Below are 23762 nucleotides of genomic sequence, written 5' to 3' on the forward strand. Positions count from 1 at the left end.
CTAAGAATATAAGAAACATGCATTTTCTCTTTTTATTAGAATTTTCCATTACACCAAATTGAGCCACAGCAACGCGTGGCAGGGTACAGCTAATATATATATATATATATATATATATATACACCGCCTTTTTTTGTTGCAATTTTATAAGTTCCAAATCTCAGCAACTATTAATCAGAATTTAACAAATGAAGGCTCGTTGGAAAGGTAATGACATGGGCTATGTGTCACTTTCACTTAAGGTCGCACATTAAGAGGACCATCCAGCCTATTTTTGGCACTTTTTACAACCATAAAATGTTTCAGTAAAGGTGCAGTATCTTTCCACCCTGAAAAAATTCTTTTAAAATTACCACTTTTGAAGCTGCTGAAAACGAAAATAGCATTTAAAATTCAAGGAAAATAGTTTCCCAGATATGAAGAAATGACAGTTCTAAAAAAAAAAAAAAAAAAAAGGGGGGATCACTTTTGTACATTTTTTAATGTAAAATGAACACCCACTTTATGGCCACCTTTTTTGAAGGGTTTGTTATATTTTTTATGGATGATGTTTATTGCGGCCCAGTAGACCAACACAAAACTTACCTGGGAAATTTTTCTTTTATATATGTTTTTGTGTGCTGGAAATGAATGTCGCATTTAAATTTTCCACAAATGTGTATATTTCAGGGTATTAAGCAAACATATGCATGCTTGAACATACAACAATGGCCACCACTTATGATATAAAGAATTACATAGCTTAATACCCAGAAAAATACTTAATTTGCATAAATTTCAGCACACCAAAAAACCTACAGAAAACAAGTTTTTTATGGTAGGTTTTATGTTGGTCTACCAGACCACAATTACCAAATAAACACCACCTCTAAAAAATATAACAGACGTCTCCCTCTATAAAGTGGGTGTTCATTTTGTGTTAAATTAATATAGAAAAGTGATCCACCTTTTTGGAACTATTTCTTCATATCTTGGCAACTACTAGTTTCCTGGAATTTTAAACGTTATTTTCGTTTTTAGCACCCTCGAAAACCATTACTAAGGGTAATTTTAAAGGTTTTTTTGAAGGTAGAAAGATACTGCAACTTTACCAATGTTTCAATCATAATCATTTGTTTCCCTAGTTGTGCATATGAATTACAAAATATCTGATATTTCCCCAAAACGTTTGGCCTTAATGGAGGCGAGACTTGATTCTAAATATTTCTCATATGTTATATCTCCCCTATTTGGTTTCTATATATAAAGTAAATTTCACAGGGTATGATTATGAATATCTCTAGTATTAAATAATCCTTATACACTATTTGCAAAAGAGGTGAGATATATAGTATATGAGAAATATTTGGAATCAAGTCTCCCCTTGCTGTTATTTCAAATCATTTGAAACCATAGCAGCAAGTTTTAGTCTCCCCTTCATGAAGGCCAGAGTTTTGGGGGAAATATATATGTGTGTGTGTGTGTGTGTGTGTGTGTGTGTGTGTGTGTGTGTGTGTGTGTGCTTTTAAACAACCGAAGCCATCTTCTCACTTGACTATCATTGAAACGTATTGTCCCTCGTTTTGTTATTTTCTTTTTCGTCTTGTTTGGTTTAACATACAAAAATCACGTAACTTGATCAAGTAGTTTAATTTTTTTATAAAGAAAATCATTTTTAAGTGATTAACGTGAATTCAAGGCTGATTGTAAGCGTTATTTCTGAAGATTGTTTCAAGAGGAATTAACCAGTATCAAATTTGAGTTTTTTTTCTCCCCACCTCCCCGTATTATGGCTCTCTAACATCTCGCAAAGTTTAATAATTTATCCTTCAACCTATTTACAAAATGACGTTGACGATTGTCATTTAATCGTAAAATTTGATTTTCTTATTTGAAAATAAAACCGCTTGATTAAATTACGTGATTTTTGGATATACATCTTTCCGTCACGAGTACCCACACCGTAAATATTTTTCTTTTATTTTTGCTTTTACATGAGTGAGACGGGTTATGAACTTCAAGGTTCAATCCTCAGTGCAGACGATACTAACGATACAATTGTGAATTACTTAAGACTTCTTCCCAGTCATGGCCAATGGAACAAGAGCATACTACTCTGTAGATTAAATAAAGTTTCGTTTCAAACTTCTATACAGATTCTCGAGAGTGACAAGATATGCTTGAAGAAGGTCGAAGGTTACATCTGCCGAAACATGAGAACAACACTTGATAATGGTCTTGTGTTTTGAATGTATAGAAGGGATGTTTTCTAAAATGTAATGAATCTTATTACCACCACTACAAAGATTTTTCCTTTCTTCCCTGTGTCTGACATCAAATAAAATTTCCATGAACAGAGTTTCTTTTTAAGAACTCATCTGTAGAATTCGTTGCTTACCTGAGAACTACGACACGACCATCTTCAAATCTTAATGTCAACAAACACTTGTCACAAACTATTCTTATCAGTCATCAAATATTATTCATTAAATTCATTATCAATCTTCTCATAATATTCTTCATCATTATTCATTTGTGTTGAGGTAGCTGGTTCATTTCACAGGAAAAGGCGAAGGGAAACATTGGAGGAAGTGATAAGAGTGAAGCATCTCTATTGGCAAAAAAAATAAAGAAAAAAAAGGGACATAACTCTCAACTAAAAGGCTACCTTGATTGTGGTGAGTGTTAAAATTATAAAAACACGTGTGCAACAGGGAACACATACTTTTGTATGCATGAAATCACATCTTGTATCGACTTTTTGTTGAGTACCGATACTACACTTTGATTCCAACATAAATGAAAAATATGATATTTAAATATTTGAAAAAAAAAAAATCTATAAATATAAAAGCGAAAATGTATGTATGTGTGTTCGCTTTTTCTGTGTGTCTACCGAAGGCTTTTTTCAGAGAAGCGGTCGGTCGATTCACAACTTTTTAAAGCTTTTTATATCACATATAAATCGTAATATCTCACAGTTAACAACGAAGCTCGCCTATCTATTTAATTTGCTCGATTTCGGGAAGATAAATATTCAATATTTGTCGCTCGCCGCATGTGGGTTAGTCTTTTTCCTATAACATCTTAGGGGTGGGGGAAAAAAGCTTTCAGCAGTAAATGAATACTATCCCGCAGTCAAACTTGACCTCATTAACTCATTAAAACGGGCACCTGCTAAATCCAAGTAATTAAATAAATTCAAACGTGTTTCCGTTAGCATCTCGCGGTGGGGCAATCGTTAACGTTACACGCTTTTTTTTTTTTTTTTTTTCACACTTTAATTTACAACTTTGCCTCAAGGGCTCGGGTTCGATCCTCATACTTACTTTTTTTTTTTAACCTCCCCAAACACCCGGGCAACGTCGGGTACCCCTCGCTAGTATAATTGAAATTACAAAAGCTGATTTCAAACAAGACAGATCTCTGTAGATAATTGTATCATTTGCGTTTGAGGAGAAATCTATTCTGAAACTTCTTGGTCTTTCTTGCAGTTCACATATTAGACCCATTGTTCTTTCTGCTTCTCGAAAAGTCATTTCTCTCTATCGCTCTGAACATTTTCTAACACCTGAGGTTATCATCTATCTCTGCAAATCTGTCACAGCATGTTGTTGTCATATTTGAGCTGGTAAATCTATCCCATTTGAGGGATTTTGGTAAAGTGCAGAAACGTATCTTTTTCTGGTTCTCTTAACCCTCTCTCTTTCACGGATGTGATGTTGCTAGTCTCAGTCTTTTCTATAAATAATACTAGCCTGGGTGCCTGGCATTACCCGAGTGTTTGGAAGTGTGTGTTAAGCAAAAAAAAAAAAAAAAAAAAAGTGGTAGTAGGCAAGTAGGCTCAAACCAATAACGCGAAGGAGGAAAAGGACGTGCAAAAAAAAAGTGATGTCTTTGCTGTTGCGTCCATCGCCAAACTGGAAGTGGCGAAGGTTTAAATTAAGGCTAGTCAATCGAAGGACGACTTTCGAAAATATCGGCGAAAAAAGCGGCCCCTCCTTTTTGAAAAGTGCCCAGTTGAGGGTGAAGGAATTAATGTGTAACAAATCTTTTGATATTTCTCATCTGAAGGGTCGAGTTTCAAAACGATACCAATCTTGTGAAAATCCGTCGCCTCTGTCGAAAGTTTTAGGCAAACATACAAACCTTTAAACAGACAAGTGAGATTTATATTATAGATTACTAGCATTTTAGTCCGGCGTTGCCCGGGTGTTTGGAGGTGTATGTTGAGCAAAAAAAAAAAAAAAAGCGGTTAATTTTTTGTAACTTTGACCCCTATTATGACCCATTAATATTTAATATTTGGGGCTCAGATCAAATTATTTAGTTAGAGCCATGTCCAAGGAATCTATATCTAAAATTTCAAGTGTTTAGACCCAAAATTGTCGGAGTTTGGTAGAGTTCTCAAAGGTCAAATCGTTGAACTTTGACTCCTTAACAGACAAATTTCTGGCCGAAAACGGATTACAAAGATTTTCCCAAATCCAGTACCATGTATATCAAATTTCGAGTCTGTAGACTTAAAATTGACAGAGTTATTGCATAGTGAAATCTACACAGACACACAGACACGCCCACTTTTATAGATATATAGATGGTGTAGTTCAGAATTGTCTGGTATATTTCCTACTTCCTTTGTTTCAACTCGTTTGACTCATGGGTCTAGTGGTCTTCATCAGTTCACTGTTTTGATATTTCATTATTATAGTTTTTTTTTTTAATTTTTTCACAAGGGAGTCACCACTTATCAAGGCCCGAAAGGCCATTCGAGGATAAGAGTTAATGAATGTAAGGTTGTAGTGTAGTAATCGTTAATGGTGTAAATTAGGTAGAATTTGGATTATTTAAGCGGACGGCTCAACAAGAATCTGTTTACATTGAACTTGAAGGCTACAATATTATAATCGGCCGGGAATTAGGCCAGTGGAAAACACACGGATGGGCAGTTCTATGAAAGAAGCTTTATTTTTTTTATTATTATTCCATTAGATTCTTTCCAAGAACTGCAAGCTTGAGGAAATCTCTTCCTTCTTCCTATCGTCTTGGCCTTTTTAAAACTAAGGCATCTGGTCTTTGCGATAATCATGTTTGGTTCTTAACTTTTTACATCAAGTAGAACGATTTAAAAAACACACACACACAAAAAGACTGCACAGAAATGAATGGAAGCGCACGTACATGCATGTATGCGCACGTTCGCACACTAATTACGTGTTTATCTCTCTGCTTATCTCTGCATTGTTTCCAGTCGTCTAGCACCTCTCCTTGCCACTGGACTCGAGCATTGCCGATTCAGGAGAGGTATGGTTGGGATTGCGAAACCCTTGCCACACAATTACATGTGCAGCTACCTTTACAGGAGCTATCCATTGTCTCTTGAGATAGAACGGAGGCATCATCTACGTGTTTATAGAATCGATGACTTTGCAGTTTCCGCCATTAGCCACTCCTTTTTTTTTTTTTTTTTTTTTTTTACTACATTTGTCGTACGTTATGCAAAATTTAGCCGGAAATGGATTATTATTATTGTTGTTGTTGTTGTGATGGAGCTAATGAGATCAACATGACTCGTGGCCAAGAAAATACATAAATAAAATAGGATAACGAAATAACGGAAGTTAAAGAAAAACAACGAACATTTTGACGAGACTAATTCAGGCTTTGCTCATAAGAGCTGTTTGTTTGCAGACGAATTAACTGATATTTTGATCGCCGTAAATACGCCTCCTAAAAAACAAACAAAAAAATAATATTCGTGAATGAAGTGGTTTGTTTGTTTACACAATACAATTAATCACTTCATTTATTTTCACCATTTAGAAACTACTTTCTGGATTACATGGTTATTCATTGCAGCTTATCGAGTTTTTTTTTTTTTAATCTTTTTTTTTTTTGAGGGGGGGCATATTCCAATCGTCTACATCTAATATATAAAGTAAAGTTGGTCTCGTTATCGTTTCTTTATCATAAATACCTTTATTTCTACGAAATCAATTCTGGATTAGATGGTTATTCATTGCAGCTCATCAAGTTTTTTTTTATGAGGAGGGTATTTATTTCAATCATTTTCATCTAATATATAAAATAAAGTTAGTCTCTTCAATAGTCTGTTGACTGAAAAGAGCAAATTGTTACCTCTCGCCAGAAATGTGCGTTGCTTGAAATCATATTTTTGGTTATATATATATATATATATATATATATATATATATATATATATATATATATATATATATGAAATTGACCCTATCCGGCATTTAGGATAGTAGAAACTTAACCTTGGGTTTACTTTTTGCAGCCTCATAATTCTCGCTTCCTTTATTTTGTCCTTTAGTCCTCACATTCCATGCATAAAGTTTCTGGCAAAGAAGGAATAACTGCTGCTTTCTGGGTCAAAATCTATTCTTTTAACGCTTATCGTTAACTAGTTTTTGACATTGAAGTAGTATTTTTTTTCTAGCTCCTTACATCAAGTTGCTTTCTGCTTTGTCTGGTGCAATTTTCTATTAAAAAGAAATAGCTTTATTTATTTCCAAACCAGTTATTATAATAGAAAAAATGTTCCAAAAAGGTATGGCAAAAAAGAACTATCGTAGAGAAAAGAAAATTATTCAATTGTAAATATTAAATGCCCCAAGAAAAAATTTGATACCATCGGTCCAGTCAGAGAAGCTTTGAATTGCAAAGAATTTCAGTCAGGATGAGCAGGACATAGTTGCCTTTTCGTGTCAAGACGAGAATTTATGACTGAAAAATTCAAAGAGATTTAGTATATCTTTTATACAGCAATCCTGGTACCTAATTGATTCATTCTTCTCACCCCTGGCTATAAATATAATCGTCCAAACCTTTGTGAGCATAACCCTAGTATGATGCGAAAAATATGGCAACATCGATATTTGATTCTGAGCTGTCAGGTTTTCTTGTAGATCGAACATGTTACAAAGAATGAAATGTTATTTGATTGAATTTCTTCCAGAAAATACTTTGTCTGTGACGGAATTATTTTCAAATGGACAGTATCTTAGAAAAAAACAAAAAACAAACAATGTAACTCTGTATTTGTATATAATTACTTACTTTTGATTGTTAAAAAATATATCTTTTGAGGGGGCTTCGGGATAGTGTAAAAAACAAAACAACAAAAAAAGAAAAACAAATTGCAAGTAAATATACTCCAGGACAACGTCGGGTAGGAATAGCTAGTATGTAATAGATAAATAGATAGTATACAAAAGCTAAGGAATAAGTGAGCAATGAGAAGTCTAAGATTGACTTAATATATCCTGTTTTGGTCTGTGCAATCAACCGTGTCATGTTGAAATCCTTTTGTTTTGTTTTTTAAATTTTATTTTATTTTTTGGTGCTACCAAATCAGGCTGTATAAGGATATGATCTTAAACTATATCCGATGGTGAGGCCCCAGCTTGCAAGTTTTAGGGAGTGTGGAGCCACCCTTTAATTGCCATTGCTCGCAGGTCCACTCTGACCTGGAGTGGTAGTTCCTGTTAGGGTCCCAACCGACTTGAAAAATATATTCTATTATAAAAATTTTTCTCCAAAATCACTAGATTCGGCATTAAATAACCTGAAAAGGTTTGATATGCCGTAAAACAAAAACGACCAACCAATCCTGATCTAAAATGCTTCAAACGTTGATATCATTGTTTTTTTCTTTTCCCTTTTCAAAACTCAACCATGTTCTGTAAAGTAAAAAAACAGAACTACCAATTTTTTTTACAAAACAACCAAACCAAACACAATGAATAAAGTATTCAAAGATGTTAAGAACTTTAAGCATAAAAACTTTTTTCCAAAATGACATGCTTCAGCATTGAATAACCTGAAAAGGGTTGATACGACATAAAACAAAGCAAACAATTAACCAACCCCCTTCCATCATAGGAAGATGTGGGATTAATTCTGGAGGTTGAGAGAATAATCCAAGATACTAAGATACTAGCTTCCTGGCCTAAAATGCACCAAGCATTGATGCTACTGCCTTCTTTCTTTGCCTTTGCAAAACTCAATCATACTCTGCAGAGTCAAAAACAAGTCAAGATCAAAGTGTAGTATCTGTTCCGGCAGATACTGCAAGCTATGACTAGCTATGACTAGCAAAGACCAGATGTGGGGGCAACCCCACATGCCTGACCATTAACCAGCTCCCATTTCCCACCTCTCGGGAGCTGGTCCCTTTTTTCCCTTCCCCCTCCCTTCACTCCTCACATTAAAAATCGGCCTTGTGCCTAATTTGCTCGGTGGGGGAGCAAATAAATACCATCTGTTCTGATGCTACACTTCACTTTTTGTTCTCAGTTAGTGGTGGAGAAATCCTTCACGACTGAGAATTTTTATTTTTGTTCCTTTTCTCCACATTAAAAAAAAAAAACGACTCTGGTGTCCAACTCGGCCCTCGTGGGGAGGGAAGATAAATAGGAACAACCAAACCAAACATCATGGATAAATATTTGAAGATAATAAAGTACTTATTCTTTTGCCAAAATTACTGGATTCGGCATTTAACAACTCTAAAAAGGTTTGATATGCCGTAAAACAACCAAACCAAACTCTACAAATAAATATTTGAAGACATAAAGAACTTGAACCATAAAACCTTTTTCCAAAATTATTGGATTCAACTATAAATAACCTGGAAAGGGTTCATATGCTGTAAAATAAAGCAATCAAACCAAATTCATTCCTACCCATCCTGCATCCACTTTTATAACCAATAATAAAAATTTTTTTTTTTTTAAATAGAACTATAAATACACCAAGCCTCAATAAAGAAAATGACAATAACAACAATCGCTCCTGAAGACGATCCGATGTACCGATTAAAAGCGCTTGAAAAGAATATGAACTAACAACAACTACTGGGCGCCATAATATACAACATGCCAGCCGAAAAAAAAAAAAAAGAAAAAAAAAAAGACCGCTCAGCGAATCGAAAAGTTATCCAACAAAATCGGAAAAAGAACTCCGTCGTGTTCAATCAAACGTGCTTGAATGACGACTTGCTACCAACATATACAAATGTTTATATATATAAGAAAAAGCAGTGTTCACTTATTTTTTTAAATATTTATTTACTATTGGTTATTCTACTTTTTGAACTGTCCTCTTGCTTCTTTCCTTAAGAAGCTAACGATTTGAGATTAATTAATTTTCTGATGAGTGATGACCTACTCGTATTAATGAAAACATGGTTTATCACTGGAATCTGTAATGTGTAGTTTTTAAATAATTTGAATTTTAGCTCTTGCATTTTTACGACCGAGTAGTTTATGGAGTTCTTTTCAACTTACTCTAAAACATATTCTATTTATGATGGGAAGAGGGGAATGCTTACGAATGGCCAGAAATTAATTGATTTATGAAGACGGATCAACAAGAATTTCTTAACATTGGACTTGAAAACATGTTGTAGCGAGCTGGAAAGTAACTTTATGGTATTGTGTTCCACTTTGTAGGCACGCACTTCTAGGTAAGAAACTTTGTTCAAGGAAGTTTTGTTTAGTTTTAGATACAGAGTGAGTGAGAGAAAGAGAGATAAATTATTTACAATTGTTTTAGTTAGACGAGTTCTTGTTTTATTAGGCACTCATCCCGAAAAAAAAATTAATTTCTTTTAATTTTGTTTAATTTTATTTTTGCGATTTTCATTTTCTTAAAAAAAAAATAATAAAAAAAGAAAGAAAGCTTGTTGGAGATTTTGTACTAGATAATAATTGCCACCTGCCAATTTGAATCCAACAAATAATTGAATACAGCAGATGGTTTTAAATGCATAACAAAATATTAAGTGGATAAGTATGTAATTGAAAGAGGATTTGGCAATCAATTTCGATGGTCTGACTGATATTAATATTCTTGACCTCAACAAAAGCCAACAATTGAGCCGAGATCAAATGGCCTCTGGCACGTAAGCCAATCATTGAAAAGAAAGAAAAGTAAATAAAAACTAAAACTTTACTATATACCGATTGCATAATTGTTGTAAATCCCTCCCACCCCTGAACCTCATCTTGCCTGTAAGCTTCTTCGGTTCATAATGATATAAGCAATGCTGGATTTAGTTGAACAGAGAAGCTTGAGGCTTTGTCACTTTTAAGATCTCTCATAATCTCTACACTCACTCAACTAGAGAAAATGTCAAAGTCTCTTGAACCACTTTTTCGAGGGTTTTAGAGTGGGGAAGAGTCATAACTGGATTCTCTCTTACTAATCTCTCTTATCTATAAAGTTTTGTTGTTTTTTTTTTTGTTTTTTTTTTGCTCTGACATTGATATTAAAAGCTCACTTTTTCTAATTAAAAATTATTAAAACGAACTTCTTAATATACTTGGTCATTGATATGCAAGCTTAACTAATTTGCATATTCCTTTGAAAAACGAGTGTTAATTACTTATTCATTTTTTTTTTTTACATGGAAGTCACTACTTATCAAGGCCCGGAAGCCACTCGGGGATAAGGGTTCTTGCGTTTACAGTAATCAATGGGATAGTATCGTAGTAATCGTTAGTATTGTAGATTTGATAAAGTGTCTTACTTAAGCGGGCGGTTCATCAGGAATTTGTTTATGTTGGATGATTTCTTACTAGATGATTAGTTTCATTTCACTATTACACTGAATTCTATTTATGCATAGTTTCTACATTATACATAATTGCTTAGAATTTAAAATTAAAATGCTCTAACACACGGGGATATTGAAAAGTCTCTACCAAACTTTCTGAATATTTGGTCTACAGAGTTAAAATTTGATATATAGGGTATTTGGACTTGTAGTACACTTTAGACTTGGTTTTTAACCAGCAAGAATTACTGCTAAGGGGTCAAAATTAAAAACAAAACAGTTGATCTTGGCAGAGTAAGTCGAATAAAACATTACTCCTGCTGTTACTTTTGCACATGCGCAAAATTAGACATAGCTTGAAGTTGCATATTTTTAACCTTTCGTATCTATTTGTTGGTAACTCAGACAGTAACGATGCTGGAAATATAAATATAGCAACTTAGGCTGGAGCACTAAACGTTCTGGTTTTGATTCTAGTGGGTGGTACCCGAGTTATATTTTTATAACTTTTTAAATCATTACTTCATATTAATTAATAGAGAATTGTCTCCACAATAATAAGAAATGGATTAAAATATATTTATGCATATTTTATGACCGGGCAACACCGGGTGGCCTGCTATTATATATATAAAGTGACCATGTCTGTATGTGCAGGTTGGACCCTGCAAACTACTCTGTCGATTTTTGGTTTAAAGACCTGAAATTTGATATATAGGCAATTGGGACCTGTGGAACAAATTCGGTTTGGCTTTTAGCCGGTAATAATAGCTGCTAAGGGGGTCAAAAGGGAAACTTGGAATTTGGCAGGCATAAGTTGATTTTAAGTGTTCCTCTACACATGTGTAAATATGCATTCATATATATATTTTATATATAAAGTCGGTTAGTTTTTAAGTCTTCATATGCATCTGCTGATATTTCAGATGGTAACAAATAACATTGGAACGCTGAATGTTTTGATTTCGATTCAAGCTGATGGCTGCCAAGTCTTTTTTTTTTTAATTTTGAAATCACTACTATATATTGGGTGCAATATAATAATACAAAATTGGCTCTATAATAATAAATACGAAATCTACATGAATAAAAATATCATAGTTAAGTGTTTTTTTATGACTGGGCAACATCAGGTGGCCTGCTAGTATGTATGTCTGTCTGTGTGTGTGTGTGTGTGTGTATATATATATATATATATATATATATACTAACAAAAGTACCCGTCGTTGACTGGGTTCAAAAACAGCCTACAGAAAATGGACTGTGATTGATGAAAGTATGATAGGTTATGAAAAGGAGGGGGTTGTAAAGAGATAGCTTCAAATTTGGGGGTATCAAAACCAAAGCAAAATATGATGAAAGTAAAAATAAAATAGATAAACCCCATAATTTATTATACCATACCTGTTCACACTGAAACACTTAGCACAATATTCTGTGGATCTATATTAAAAAACCTTGTTAAACTTTGTGACATATTTCCATTTTATGGAGGTGAGGCGCGAAGAACACTCCATAATTTCATTATACCATATTTCTTCAAACTGAAACATAATTATCAAAGTATACTTATGCAGATAGATATAAAAAGTCTTTATTAAAGTTTGTACCTCTTTCCATTCTTTGGAGGCCAGGTGTGAACGCAGACCCCACAATTTTATTATACCATCCCTATTTAATTTAAAACATACTTATCAAAGTATTATTATGTACATCTATATCAAAAAACGTTGTTTTTTTTTTTTTAATTTTTAAATTTTTTATTTCCCTACTTTGTGGACCAGGCGTGTACGCAGACCCCCCACAATTTTAATGAATCATCATTATGCCAGATCAAACATACCCATTCCTGTGTCTTGATACATCTTCTATCATTATATGTAATCAGTTTTCTATAATAGTCAACCATATAGGAGCCTATTCATGACCAGACACACACACACACAGACGTTCAGCTTTATATTATAGATATATATTACATGCACTTTTTAAAAACTCTGTGTTCTGGTATTACCAAATCAGACTTCCTGGGCTCAAATGCACCAAACATTGATGTTCTTGTTTGTTTTCTCTTTTTATTTGCAAAACTCAATCATGTTCTGCAAAGTCAAAATAAACACCACAATTTTACTAAAATAAACAGAACAACCCAACTAAATCAAACATCATGAATAAATATTTGAATATATAAAGAACTTAAAGCATAGAAACTTTTACCAAAATAATTGTATTTGGCATTAAATAACCTGAAAATGGTTGACATGCCGCCAAACAAAATAACCAAACCAAACTTCTTGTGTGCAATTAATTCAGCTGGGTGACTAGCCAGAGTAATTTTAAAATATGGTTGAATTAAATTTCTACAAGAAAATGGATTATTCCAGTCATAAATCATCTTGTACTCCAATTCTTAAGCTTTTCAAATTCCAGATTCTTTGGTCACTGTGATTTTTTTTTTTTTAACTGTACAGGATATTTAATCTTTATGAGTTCTCCGATTCTAAACTTTTTTTTTTTTTTTTTTTAATTTTAACCATTTATTAAGATATTTATTTGCGACTATTATCCTCATCTTTTATAGTTGTTGTTTTTAACGACGTTTCGGTCAACTGCTCCTCTGGCCTTCGTCAGGTTGTTAACCGTGAACACGTTAAACGTCGTTAAAAACAACTATAAAAGATGAGGATGATAGTCTGCAAATAAATAAATAAAATATGCAGAATTTCTCATCTCAAAAAAAGAATTCCAATAATTAAATAACACTTATTAGGAGTTAGACTATTTTGTTTAATTGAAGCATATTTGAATTTTGGTGACGCTATTGATGTTGTTCAGAAGTTTTGTTACCTTAATGGTACCATTAGTACACAGGAAAGTGCTAGTGCGATTGCAAGGAGTGGATGGAGTAAGTTCAGAGAGTAACTTCTGTTTTTACTAGAGTTATGACACCAGCATATTATTTCTATTGTTTTGACTCTCGAGTATATACCTGACACAGACACAGTTAATCAACCGAGAACCACATTACTCTATATAAAAGCATATAAGATATCAATGGATACACACTTGAGAGTCAAAACAATGAAAAGAATATGCTGTTGTCCTAACTTTAGTTATTACTAACTAGCAGAGCATTACCACTGTCGATTAAAGAGAAGTCTATCAAATGTGTACAAAAAAAATGATGCCTGAAAGTGAGTCCGGTCCAGTAAGAGTTGAGGATATGCGTTGTATGGAGAGAGACGATATGAGAATGATGCGATGGATGTGTAATGTGAGTCTTAGAAAGAGACTTAGATCCAATCTCAGAAAAAAGATTAAATCTGGGTGATATAGGAAGATGTGTGCAAAAGAGTAGACTTCGCTGGTATGGTCACATTGAAAGAATGGACGAGTACATAGATGTAGAACAGTTGAGGTAGCAGAATCAGCCCACAAGGGAAGACCCTGGAAAACATGGGAGGAAGTGATAAGAAAGAATCTGAGAGAAAGATGGATAAATAAAGATCTGTCCAGAGATAAACTTGTTTGGAAGTTAATTTCTAAAAGCCGTCCACCACATGCCAACATCTAAAACGGATATTAAACAGAATATGATGGTAACAAATACGGACAAATTATTTTATTTCAGTCTTTGTCATGGCACGTGGACAACCTTAATTTATTTTAACTTTTCGTATTAAGCCAGATTTCATAAGTTGTGTTTGACTCAGTTTTTACATGACAAAATCTTTACTGATGACGTCATTCCTCACGTGATTACTACTTCCGCTCTTCTCTCTTTCTTCACACAATTGTCAAATCTGACGTTCTTACCTAGACAGACAGCCACTTGATGATGATTTAGCTTTTGAAAAAACGTATATAAATAAGTACGACAAATAGTATAAATTTGTTTAAGGATTGTAAATAGCTATTTTATGTTCATATGCTGACATATTTATCTAAAAAAAAATATTCTTTCTGTATTTTATGTATGTGCACTGTAATTTCTACAGGCCAAGATGACAAGCTAACCTACATTTTCATAGCTGTCCACACAGAGAAAAGAACGAACAAAAAAGAAACGGTTTTATCAAATGTGTCCGCATGCATGTTAATTTCAAAATTCGTTTTTTTTTTGTTTTTTTTTTGTTCTCCACTGACAAACTTACACTCGTGTTCATCACTCTGTTCCTATTTATTTTGCTTACGATGACAACGTTAGACACAAGGTCGATTTTTTATAAGGGTAGGGGGTCAGTTCTCTCAAAAGAGATACTCTACATTGAGATAAAAAAAAAAAAATAAAACATTGCCTTGGTCGAGAAGGATACAACATTTCAAATTATTTGAAAAAAAAAACAAATTTTAGAAACTAGTCACAAAGCCATCAACAGTTTATCTCTATAGTTTGTGACGTCATATCCATCTACATATAATCGACTTTCGTTTCTCACGATACAGCAAAGTCAATCCTGTGATCCTTGCTCTCTTTTTGTCTACAGCACTAATCACTAATATACATTATTTTTGTTTATGTGTGTTCATTACAAACAAGGCAGATTGCTACTGAGACATTATGGGCCAGATTTATAGGGGCATTCTAAGTGGGGAGTTGTGCAGTGTGATGCTTGTTCATATTACTTCTAAATTTGTGCATGTTAGTGCAGTTGGGGAAACCGGCAGGAAATGTTAACATTTTCAGGTATCGGAGAACCTCTACAGTGAAGATGTGGGATTTTGCTTCTTGTCGGGTTGGTTAAGCTTGTTTATGTTTAGTAGGGCACTGGTGCAGCAAGTTCGTCAGAGCACATTCCTTTGAAGTACTAGTAAAACAAACACAGGGATACAAGATTGTTGCAATGAAGCTGGTGCTTGGCAGACAGTATGGAACCAATTTTTGGGGGGTGGGGGCTCTGTGTAAGAGAATTGGTGGCCCAGCCAGATGTGGTAACAATACTCTATGTATGGACGAATGATGGCTTTGTAGACGTATAGAATACTGACAGGTGTGAGGATTTTTTAACCTAACAAAGGGAGCCCACCTTCTTTGATTTGACACTATCTTCTATGTATTATTTTTTTATTATTATTCATGTTACCTGTGAAGGTTAGGCCAAGGAGTTTGAATGTTGGACTCTTGGGATGTGTGCAATCAGCCATGGCAATCGGTGGTTGGAAAGATTTCTTATAATTGTTAAAAGAAAGTAGTTTCTGCTTAGTAGCATTAAATATAACTATTCATTTTTGGCTGTATTTCGCTACTAATTGGTGGTCATTTTCTAAGGAGTCATCAATTGATTTGGATATACAATGCGAGTCACGGGGAACGGATGTTTTTAAGGAAAACAAAACTCTGCGAATATTTCAACAAAATTTTTTTTAATGTACATAAAAACATTTACAACACGGTAGCATAAGAGCAGTGAACTAAAAGAAAAGCAATTCAAGATCAATAACAAAATTTAATGAAAAAGATAAACAAATAACAGCATCTTAAGCAGGTTTAAAGACTACCGTCCTCACTCCCTATCTCTTAATCATGGAGAGCAAGGAGCGTTCTTAAAAAAACATCCGTTTCCCGTGACTCACCCTATATATGCATTTGATTTGCCCACATGATGTCATCTGCCAATATATACATCTCGGACACAATTGCGTCGGGAAGTCGTTCATGAAAATCAGGAATAATAAAGTTCCAAGGATCGACCCCCTTGTGCACACCTGTATTAATGCGATATTAAGATGTACAGCCACTGAGATTTTTCAGTTATTTAAGAAGGATCTGATCATATTAAATATTCGTCACGTAATAACGTACAAATTAATTTTCATAAGAAGACCTTCATACCATACCTTGTCAGAGGCTTTGGATACGTCAAAGCACTATCGACCTACCCCCTTTGTCTAACGTATGGTATATGCATTTAGAGATTACTGTTAGGATATCTACAGTAGAATGGGATTGCTTAAGTCTATATTGTTGCTGAGAAACTTTAGAGATATATAAATATAGACCTAACTTTATCCGAGGTACCTTCAACAAGTTCCCAGACTTTTTTCGTATGGGCACTTTTATTGATAGTACGCACATGAAACTCTAGTCTTCTTCAAAGTAATCTCCTCCGGCTGCAATGTACTTTTTTGTACCGTTCCAACAACTTTTAAAAAGCTTCAAAGAAGTCATCTTGTGTGAGCGAAGTCAATAGCATATTTAAGCATATTTTATGACTGGTGAAATGTTAGTTGGTCTGCTAGTATAAATATAAACCCGACTTATCTATACTAGCAGGGGGACCCGACGCTGCCCGGGATTGAATGATGATCAACGAATGATTTTACACTCCCATATTTTTATTGTCATCGAAATTCGTGAAATTGCCCATCTTTCAATCAAATCAATTGATTGTCTGCTCTAGTTGGCGATTCATTGCAGTGTACCGAGAGTAAGCTTCACATGCCTCCCTGCAGTAACTTAGTTCACAATACATTGTAATCTACATTGCACTGTAGAGAACCCACTATTGATTTTATAAAATGATTTTTGTATATAATGGCTTGAATTAAAGTTTATAATGCAAAAGTCAAGTACATGATTCAGTTGTGCTCTAAACGAAGACATTAATTTTGAATGCGCCCCTGTCATATAAAACAAAACTTACTGTTGATTTTATATGCGAGGCCTTTCTGCTTGTGTGGTAATAAAACTTCTCAAATGCACGTGTTATGTTTGACTGTGTAAGGTGTTAATTTTGTTCAGAATTTTCTGTTCCTTTCATATGATTTTTTTTTTTTATTATCGATACTTATCGAATATATTCTGATACAAAACCTCTCTAAGAACGCTGCCAGATACATAAAGTACATTTGTGTGAAATTTCATAAAAATCGGCCCAGTCTATAGTGAACAAACTCCCACACAGATAAAAATAAATATGATTATCTAATCAACTATGGAATTTTCAAGATCATATTAGTTTCAATAATAAATGAAACAAAAACGCAATACTTCCGGTTTGTTATAAAACCTACAAACTATTATACATTTTTTTTTCTTCTCCTCTGCAGCACTTGTCTTTTATTGCGGAGATAATGTCCTCGTTTATTTTGATGAATTTGGTGATTCATTTTACAGCTTACATCATCGCAACGCACTTGTTAATTGAGTTGTGTCTCGATTGCATGTTTATAATTGATGATGGGGAAAGGGAGAGGCCGACAGCAATAAAAAGAGACAGTAGGACATCTCGAAATTTGTTGCATTACAAACTCTCCACACCACCCCGATGCAGACATAGTACTCAGACAGTCGAGACCGGATTCAGCTCTCAAAGGGATCACAGGTCAAAAGTTATGGTCATGAGAATGCGTGGGACTAACCCCTCCCTTTCTCGGAAGTGTGAGGAATCTTTATTGTATAGCATTTCGGGAGGTTTTTGAATTGACATTTCTAACAGGCGAATCTCTCTCTCTCTCTCTCTCTCTCTCTCTCTCTCTCTCTCTCTCTCTCTCTCTCTCTCTCTCTCTCTCTCTCTCTCTCTCTCTGACAGGGTGCAAAAGATAAATTTGTTACTTAATCAACCTCCACACTATCTACCAAAGGCCATCTCCTGCCACATCGCCACAGTATTACATCCTTGTGTTTGTTTTACAAGTTCTTCATATGAAATGTGCTCTGAACTGAATTTTTTTAATACTTGCCCTTACATCAAGCAAGACGTAAGGGGTTACTAATTGGTACCATGCCTAAGAAAGATTAACAAGGTGTTGGTTTACGTTACATTTGAACTTCTGCATATCAGTGCAATCAGGGAAGCAAGTAGCAGGAAGGGAATTCCAGAGTCTAACTGTTTGAGGGGAAAAAGCTATACTATATCCCCTTAACAAAAAAATTCCCGCAACCAGTAGCAAAATTCCACCCAAGATGCCGGTTGATTTTCCGTAAGCTTTCCGTAAGTCATTTAAATGACTTGTTTGAAATTCTTTGACTAATCTCCGTTTCTCTGATAAAAATCTTGCTGCCCAACTCCCCAGCCATATTCGCCCAACCCCTTTATAAATCTGGCCTCTATCACAGTAGCATCTTATGTTTCAGTGGTAATATACCTTGTTGGAACGAGCAAAAGTATCAAAACAATTTTTTTTAAAACGGGAACTATATTATCATGGGATGCTCATTTGTTTAATAGATCCCGCACCATCTGCCAACCCCCAGCCTCTGTCACATCGCCACAGTATTATATTCTTATACTTGTTTTTACAAGTGCTTCTACGGAATGTTCTCCAATGAACTTACTGCACTTGTAATGGCCTTAACAAGAATATTGCCGAATCAGCAATATCTTCACTGTGATAGTTTCTTCTCCCGGGATTGCTTACATTTAGTATTCTCTTCCTGCTGTTTTCCTGACAAACATTTTGCTATTAAGCTTCCCAGCCATGTTTATCCCATACCTTACAAATCTGGCTTCTATCATAGTAGCTTATGTTTCAGTGATAAATCCAAAATTAATAAAAAAAAAAAAAAAAAGTAAAAAATAATATTACAGCATTCCCATGTGTGAAGAATATCCATAAAAAGAAATATATTTGAGTGATAGATTCTGCGTCATCATATATTCTGAAATTATATCATCCGAGATACTATGACAGTGATTCCCAACCACTTTCCTGTGGCACACTAATGTGCAGTGGAATGGTTAAAGATGTGCTGCGAAGAGATGTAATTGCTAGAAGCCATTTAATTTCATTTCGTTTAATAAAGACATTTGATCATGATGACGCAGTTCAATATGAACTCTAAGTAAAAAAAAAAAAAAAAAAATCCATCAAAATCTTCCTGCAATTCTCAACTTTTCATTAGTTCAGGGTGGGGCAGAGCAACTTGCTTATTTGGAATATCAATTATTAATTAAATAAGCAAGTTGCTCTGCCCCACCCTGTATATATTTTCGTTGTTCGCAAAACCTGCATTACTGAGCATTTGACATGTTTAGAAAATAAAATTGAATATTACCCCTCAATCGGAATCGAAGAATTTGATTAAATTCGCGTAATCCGTTCCTAGATTTATCAGTCATCAACTTTCTGATTTTTGAGTTATGTGAAATTAAATAATTAGGAAACCTTTCCGGTGATCGTAATCTCAAATTGAAGTACGCACGATTGCTATTGGACGACTTTAGGATTTCTATTATAGAACAGTATACAACTCTAAAAAAAAAAAAAGGGCATCAAAATCTGCAATTCTCAACCATAGCTATGTGAACTTGGATTTTCTTACCTAAACAACATTAAAAAAAAGCCTAAAAGATTTTAAAATCTTGAAGAAGAGTTAAGACTTTGTCTCTCTCTCATATTCGCTCACATTTTGCAGCAGTAGTTAAAAATCGCCAGGCACAGCTGTCCTACTGACATTCACCATTATTATTCTATATCAAATATACAAGATATGGTGATTTATGTGAATAAAAATACTCCCTATGTAAGCTTCTTTGTTTTTTATCACTTTATCACAAAAAGGTTTCATCAGTAGAAAATACTTAATTTTTGTGATGTGTTGTGAAAATTTAAAAACTCAATAGTGTCTTGCCATGTAAACAAAAGTTTGGGAACCATTCTAGTATGATTTCATTTTGATCAAAGGCAAACAATTATATCGTGAGGTCTGTGTTCGCGTCAAACACCCATAATAAGGAAATGTATTCATTCACAGGAAATGCCATGTGTGTTTCAAAAAGATTAAGAACTGTAAATGTACCAGAAATTATTTCAGCAAATGTACTTACATTTCTTTTCATCGAATCGAACTCTACTCCAAAAATTGAACATTTATAAATATAAAAGATGAAAATAAATAGAAGATGGTGTTATGGACAACAATACCAAGTTTTCCTACTAGTGTGTGTGTGTGTGTGTGTGTGTGTATATATATATATACACACACACACACACACACACACACACACACACACACATACACATGTATACATAGTTTTTGTTGCTGATTTTTTAAACAATATTAAGGTTAACATTTCCGCCTCGGAGATTCGGTGTTCTTCTTAGAAAGTCGCCCATTTTTTATTTGGATGTATTTATTATTTTTAAAAACAGTAATCTACAGACACATGTGTTTCGGAGTCCTACTCCTCTTCAGTGTAGCTTGACTGTTGTTGGGATTTGAACCCCGGATCTTATGTATTTTAGTCCAGCGCCCTAACCCATTACGCTATGATGCCATAGACAATTTACTTTTTGTTTTTTTTATCGTTTATCTGTTTACGTAGTTTTTGTTGTTGATTTTTTAAACGATATTAAGGTGAACGTCTCCACCTTGTTCTTCTTAGAAAGTTACCCATTTTTTATTTGGACATATTTTTTATTTATTTATTTAACAGATAAACGATAAAAAGCTAAACAGTAAATTGTCTATGGCATCATAGCGTAATGGGTTAGGGTGCTGGACTGAAATACATAAGGTCCGGGGTTCGAATCCCAACAACAGTCAAACTATGCTGAAGAGGAGTAGGACTCCGAAACACAAAGTTTTGTTTTTGTACATGTCACTTTCTTTTGACCCATCAACCTGAAAAGGATGTCGACCTACCTCCTTTTATCAGGCATGTGTGACAAATGTGATGTATAAAAGTAAAACCGGACCAGTGAGAGTTGAGGACATGTGTTGCATGAAATGATATGAGAATGATATGCTGAATGTGTAATGATTCTTAAAGACAGGGTTACATCTCAGGAAGATTAAATCCGGACATTAAGAACAAATGTGTTTTAAACAGGAGACTTTGGTGCTATGGTCGCGTGGAAAAAATGTATGAGAGTTCTTGGATTAGTAGATAGGGAACAGTTGAAGCAGCACTGTTACTGGAAGACCAAAGAAAACACGGGAAGAAACGATATGGATGGACTTGAAAGAGATAAAAACATAACTAGAGATAGCTTAGTTTGGAAGTCAATTTCTGAAAGCCGCCCAACACATGCCAGCATTTAAGATGCCTATTTAAGCCAAATATAATAATGATACATTTTTCAAAACAAATGTTTAGTAACGAAGTTAATTGAAATAAAGAAGTCATGTTTTGAAAAATAAACCAACTCAGTGTAAAAAATATAAATGACCGCTATCCTAAAAAAGGGGAATAACTTGTATTAATTAGTGAAAATATTTCTAAAAAAGTATACGAAAGTTTAAAAGCAAAATAGCCGCTCGTGTGTGTGTGTGTGTGTGTGTGTGTGTGTGTGTGTGTGTGTGTGTGTGTGTGTGTGTGTGTGTGTGTGTAAAAGAGGCATAATTCTGTATTTGTTCAGTTACTTTCCTTTGATTGGAACAAAAAAAATAAGTAAATAAATAAAATAGACAATAGTTTAAAAAATGAAAAGCAACACCTTTTGTAAGTAAAGGCGTCACAGGACAACGCCGAGTCGGGAGAGCTAGTTTTTATATAGATACAAAATGATGTCATTATTAAGAACACTTAAATGTGCTGTGGAGCTACTTTTGATGAAATTTAAGTAGTAAAGTTTAGTAACCAAATTAATGGCATACCAGTTGAACCACATTCGGTATTACCCATCATTTAGTCACTAGGAAGCAACGCCACACCTATGCCAAACCTAAAGCAGGAACTAAATAGAACACATTTTCGTTAGAGTCAAGTTTGGTCTTGTCAGTTGAAGACAGGAAGAACTGTCGGCAGGAAGTGCGCTTACCAACTTTTAAACCCCTTCGAATCTATTTCAGTGAAAAAAAAAAAAAAAAAAAAATGCCAGCCATGTGAGTACATGAACAAAATCTTTTATGTGTTAAAGTTTTTTGTTTGTTTTGTTTTAAAGTTTGTGTTATTGCTAATGAATATTATTTAATTTAATTTTTACTGTCTGTCTTAAACAAGAACAGTTAATTGTATTGGCATTCCAAACGAAGGCTTAACTTTGTGAATGTAAATTTGAACTTTAAAATATTTAAAAAAAAAAAAAAAAAAATTATCTGTTCTAAATTATATTAAAAATACAATGTTTGAAAGAGGAGACTGATTTTGGTTAATATTAGTGATGGGACGATTCCAACATTTTTCTCGATTCCGATACAATTACTGATTCCTTACTAAATTTTCGATTCCGATACAATTACCGATTCCGATTCTTTATAAATCTCTAAATATTTAATAATAAAGTTGTTCTTTTTTGTTTTGTTTTTTTCGATTACTGTAAAAACACATTAAGTGTGCAGATATTTTCTCAAACGTGAAAATACACTTGTATGGTAAGGTAATCTGTAGATTTTCGTTTGACTGATAGTTTGAAATCAATAAATATTTAGTTTTATATAATTACTATCAGCTGCAGAAAATTTTGTTTTAAGCAAAATCAAATAAAAAAAGAGACATATATATATAATTTCTGTAGAAATATATTTTCTTTTAATATATACCAATCCTTATTTAAGAAGCTCAATGTAATTACAGAGCAATATAGTGAATAAATGACAAAAAAAACTATATTTCAAAATTCATGATGTTGACCATCTTATAATTTATTCCTTTAATTCAGTTGATATTTACAATTCTTGACAGTATCTGTTTCGTATCGCAAAATCAATCACTCAATTATTATATCAATCAGTGAATCTATTATGCCCTTAACTCATCAGAAGAAATAGCAACAATCAATCTGTCAAAAGGAAATAAAGTGTGATTTGACATGATTAAAATCCAAAAATTAGAAGAGAAGCTGCAAATACCTTTAATATGGTTCCATGACATCATTTTCTTTAATGAATTTTTTTTTTTTTTAAATGGCATAATGGAACCATATTAAAGATATTTGCAGCTTCTCTTCCAATTTTTGGATTTTAATCATGTCAAATCACACTTTATTTCCTTTTGACAGATTGATTGTTGCTATTTCTTCTGATGAGTTAAGGGCATAATAGATTCACTGATTGATAATAATTAAGTTATTGGTTTTGCGCTATGAAGCAGAGACTGTCAAGAATTGTAAATGTCAACCGAATTAAAGGAATAAATTATAAGATGGTTAGCATCATGAATTTTGAAATATAGTTTTTTGTCATTTATTCACTATATATATATATAATATATATAATATATATATATATAGTATATAATATATATATATGTAGTATATAATATATATATATAATATATATATATATATTATATATATATATTATATACAAGAT

General features: G+C 33.6%; 1 protein-coding gene across 6 annotated transcripts in view; it reads left to right on the plus strand.

Annotated features, from left to right (window-relative positions):
- The window catches only part of LOC145276933 (multiple PDZ domain protein-like), a 521741-nt gene that overhangs the window by 262828 nt on the left and 235151 nt on the right, over positions 1-23762 (plus strand). The window contains exon 1 of one of the 6 annotated variants that reach the window (XM_080128416.1): positions 11836-22334. The exons of 4 other annotated variants lie outside the window; for them this stretch is intronic. In XM_080128416.1, coding sequence (XP_079984542.1) covers positions 22324-22334 — 11 coding nt within the window. In that variant the 5' untranslated portion in view covers positions 11836-22323. Of the gene's footprint in view, positions 1-11835; positions 22335-23762 lie in introns of those variants that run through there. One more of the 6 variants, XM_080128419.1, reaches the window with a different exon arrangement.

The sequence above is a fragment of the Euprymna scolopes genome, chromosome 5 (assembly GCF_053919585.1).
Source record: "Euprymna scolopes isolate OS-2025 chromosome 5, ASM5391958v1, whole genome shotgun sequence".
NCBI lineage: Eukaryota > Metazoa > Mollusca > Cephalopoda > Sepiida > Sepiolidae > Euprymna > Euprymna scolopes.